The 4,485-nt window shown below is 37.3% G+C and overlaps 1 protein-coding gene across 1 annotated transcript; it reads right to left on the bottom strand.

Moving 5' to 3' along the window:
• Positions 1 to 1,677: 1,677 nt before the first annotated feature.
• Positions 1,678 to 4,242, bottom strand: LOC124361410 (neprilysin-21-like). Its single transcript, XM_046815460.1, has one exon. It carries the CDS (start codon positions 4,094 to 4,096, stop codon positions 1,955 to 1,957), a length of 2,142 nt encoding a protein of 713 aa, XP_046671416.1. The 5' UTR covers positions 4,097 to 4,242; the 3' UTR covers positions 1,678 to 1,954.
• Between the last annotated feature and the right edge of the window lie 243 nt (positions 4,243 to 4,485).

Raw genomic sequence — 4,485 nt, 5'->3', positions numbered from 1 at the left:
CAACTTTGATGCCTTTTGAATATTGGGAACAAGGCTTGTAGGTATAACGTGATTATTGATTATAATTTAAGATTTTACCAATAATGGACAGTAACGGTCATGCACAACTCCATATTCATTGACTACTCTAGCTGTTACCTGCGGCTTCGCACACATAACGTAAGCTTTGTCCGTGTATGTGCACTTCTGGTTCAAGTGAATTATATTTCCAACGACGATGTAGAGTTTGCCTTGTTGCCACGATGAAGAATGTCTGTGTAAGATTATAGCCATTGTACACGTACATGTACTTTATTATAAAATTGTCTAACACTCAAGCTTTAAGTTCAACCAGAAATGTATCTTTAAGACAAGTATACATCATAACTTAGCGCCTTTAAACAGTGTTTGGCTATGTAAAATATGTAACTGTCTCGTAATTGCAGTTTATAGTGTGCAGGCGCTTTCAGTACTTTTATCTTTTGCAGCGCCTGGTGGCTAGTTACATCAATGAGCATAGCATATAAACCTTCTGCATGAAAAAATACATATACATAAAGATTTTCATAATTATCTGTGAAATAGTTTGCGATTCTATAAGACACACAGAAAAACATTCATATATATGTGTGTGTGTGTGTGTGTGTGTGTGTGTGTGTGTGTGTGTGTGTGTGTGTGTGTGTGTGTGTGTGTGTGTGTGTGTGTGTGTGTGTGTGTGTGTGTGTGTGTGTTTATATATTTTAACATACTGTATAATAAATTAAAGTATAACAAATTACTCATAGGATATATAGGACTGGGATTGTGACGTAATGCGTTAGTTATCAATACAAACTTTATATAAGGGAACTATTTCAAATGATAACTTTAATTTTCTAACTTTTTACAACTACGAAAAACTATAGCACTGAAAGAAGTTCATTCATTTCAGTTCTAAAAATGGCAAGAGAGCCCCAGGTGGCAGGAACTAACAGACACTAACCAAAGTTTAAATTATTGGAAAAGTTTTAGTAGCAGTTACTCCAGGTCAAGATATGTGCAAACTTGGGAAACTCAGCTACCAAGTCTCAGAGAAACTTACACCTCCCATATTCAGTAACAATTACAAGACTTTAAACTGGAAATGTTTCCTGACTGACTTTTCAGCGTAAGGAACATGACTGAAAGGTGCAAGGGTGGTTTATACAATTTCTCTAGATATAAATAGGTCCTATATATAAATAGGTCATGTATATATATATATATATATATATATATATATATATATATATATATATATATATAGTATAGTATGTATATAGTATATGTATAGTAGTATATATATGTATGTTATATTATATATGTATTATATACATGTATGTGTTGTTGTTATTAGCAGTAGTACAGCAGTTTATAGACTAATAATTTTAATGTAAGAAATTACATTACTGGGTGCTTCTACCAAACGGCTTGGCCAATTTCAATTTTTTTACCAAAATAAAGCATATTTATGAGCTTCAATTTGAGGTGTCACAAGGTATTAGTTACCATTTAAAAATGTTGGTTTTAGGCCCGGAGGGGGGCACGAGGGTGAGCACCCCATTTTGAAAATATTTTTTTGTTCCCTTAATTTAATACTATACACTCCGTTTACGTAATTTTGCTACATGGGCTATAAGTCCTCGCACTAGTTTGAAGTTTTCAAATGAACACCCTGTATAGTTAAAATGGACTTTAATGAGATTTGTAAGATTTGACACCACTATAAGCTTCACTGCGACAGGAAACTTATAATATAGAAATAAGAATTTAAAGGGATGATTTATTTTATCCAACAGTAAATTAAAATGTTTGGTTTTAATCATGCATAATATATTTTATTGCTACTTAATTAATCTGCCAGTAACGTCTGCGAGATGCTCAATCTTTGCACGTATTCTGAAAACTTTACAAAATAATGGTAAAGAATATGATGCGGGTATTTTTCACCACTCTTTTATCTGTTCCACATATCACATTTTCCTGATGGGTTCATCGCGTCGTTAGGAGAACACTCGAACAGATCGCTGAACAGCTGCAAATTTCGGAGACTGCCGATCACTTTGTACTCGTTAGGCTCCTCGCTGGCCTTCAACTCTGTCAGATTCCTACCTTGAGGTGGGGGCCTGTCCACGTCGCAGTAATACGTCGCGAAATCCACGAAAAACATTTGTTTCGGCGAAAAATGTTTCAACCCTCTCAGCCTCCGCTCGGGAAAAAACCTTTTCCGTTCTATCGTAGCGTAAGTCAGGTAGGCTATCTTTACGCCAGCCAGGCGGATTTCTATGTCCTCAATGCACTCGGAGTCTCTTATTTCCGTATCCGTGAAAGATCTAATATAGTTGTTATACTGTTTTACAAAACACCTATTTCGCGTTTTGTATTCAGCTTTTGTTTGGACCGACCACCAATTGTTCTTTTTCCCTTGGACACCAAAATTGGATCCTGAGAGGCCGATACCTCGGAACAGCTCCATCGCTATTTTACTGCAAAGTCCGCCGTAGTTCAGGTACTTCGGCCAACGGCCGTTGAATGCCGGGTAGTTTTTAAATTCAATGGGAACAACAACCGCGTTTCTGTGGAAGTCGTAAAATATATCCGAGGAAAATATATCGATGTTTTCGTCAAAAACGTCGGTGTCTTTTTCTAAAAGATCCCAGTTCTGGTCGGAACTGAATTGCGTCAGCCCCAGGTAGGAGGCAAGAATAGAGGTGTTGCGAATATAGCAGAGGTCCTCGTAGTAGATCCTGAAAGCGGTCTGGTTGGTGAGCTCTTCGTATTCATCGTCAGAAACAGGGTACGCATAGTTCATCAGATCTACTTTCATAATCGCTTTTTGTTTCGTCTCTTTGTCCATCCAGCGAATATTGCGGATTAGATGTATCATGTGAGATTTTAGAGTGGCTAATAAATATGAAAAATAACGCTGTTCTTTTCTGTATCGAAATACATCTCTGAGATATAACGCGGTCACTGCAGAGCTTAAGGATTTGGTGATTAATTTCGTACACAGAGAACGTCTGTCAGATCCAACTACAGTATGCGGCACATATGTTGTCCTCGATAGCACATATTCGGCTTGTCTGAACGAAGAAGGAAGAAGAGGTGTTACTTGTAGAATGTTAAAAATCATCTGACAGTTTGAAATAATTCGATTGTCCGTTCTGGCCATGATATCCTTAACTTTGGCGAAGAATGCCTTACTTTCAGCTGCCACAGCTATACGTTTTGGCAGTTTAACGTAAGCCAGCATTTGGGTCAAATAGTTCTTCAATCCTAAAAATGGAAATTCCTTGGAGAAGTCTTCCAACTCTTCCAGTCGGTACGTTACTTTACATCCCGCTCTCTGCCTTTCGATTTGGAAAAGTTCTTTGATAAACTTGACAGAGTCTTCAATTTCTTTCTCTTCAGGCGCTAAGTATTTCTTGCTCAAAGAACAAAGTATTGAAGTAATATTTTTGATATAAGTATGGTACGCTCTGAAGACAGCATCTGTAAAATGTAAACTATCTGGTGGTTTAATGTGGACATAATACTTGTCGTCTACTTCATAGCGTCGAACATTTGACTCAAAAATGATACCACCTTGGAAACCAGCGTACCTTGCTTTGTACTCACCGACGTCCAATGACCACGGGCGATCAGTAATTAGCGTGTTCCAGAACTTCCCCTCTACCAAAGGAAACCCCCCGACTAGCCGAATCGTGTCTGCTATCGGTTGGACTCCTTCTTCCTCAATTTGCTCAATATCCAAGCACGATTGGTAAACCGTCTTTATAATCCTCAACACCCGATCGTCGCTCTTTTTCGAAGGCAGTTCTAAGTAGGATGACAACAGACCAATTTGCTTCTTCTGAATCGCTTCCGTGATGGACTTCCCACGCTTTTCACCCAGACCGACGTAATTTCCGCATATGTACTGGTAGAAATTGTCACAAGGCTTCACTGACAGGTCCATGTCCTGAAGGACCAGGTTGCTCTTCTGCATACACTTCCTAGAGATGCACTGCTTTGGGGTGATCAGGGTGATGATTATTCCTACAGCTACACACAGCGCAATGTAAACAATAAATGCTAGATACTTTAAGTACAACTGCATTCCTGATTCCACCCAACATTAGAATATATACTTCGGGCAGTTAAATAAATCTAACTATTTAATTTAGAAATATCATAATTTTGGATGATAAATGTATTGAAAATCACACATGATCATATTATTTATAGGTTACTTCAAAGCATACACTAAATAACCATAAACACATATTGTGTTTACACAGCTGATTTAAATCACAATATTACGACAGTATACAACGTATGGCAATTAATTAACAAACGATAGCGGAACGACTCAGTTTGCGACGCACGTATTTTTGGATTAATTATTGAATAAATTATATAATTCTTAGTATTTCATCCGTATTATAACGTTTTACACAATTGTAAATCAATATCCAAAAGAGAGTGTAAGAATCAAAATGACTTACG

Source organism: Homalodisca vitripennis, chromosome 4 (assembly GCF_021130785.1).
Source record: "Homalodisca vitripennis isolate AUS2020 chromosome 4, UT_GWSS_2.1, whole genome shotgun sequence".
Lineage (NCBI taxonomy): Eukaryota > Metazoa > Arthropoda > Insecta > Hemiptera > Cicadellidae > Homalodisca > Homalodisca vitripennis.
Note: the sequence above shows the minus strand (reverse complement) of the source record. Positions and strands in the feature narration are given on the sequence as shown.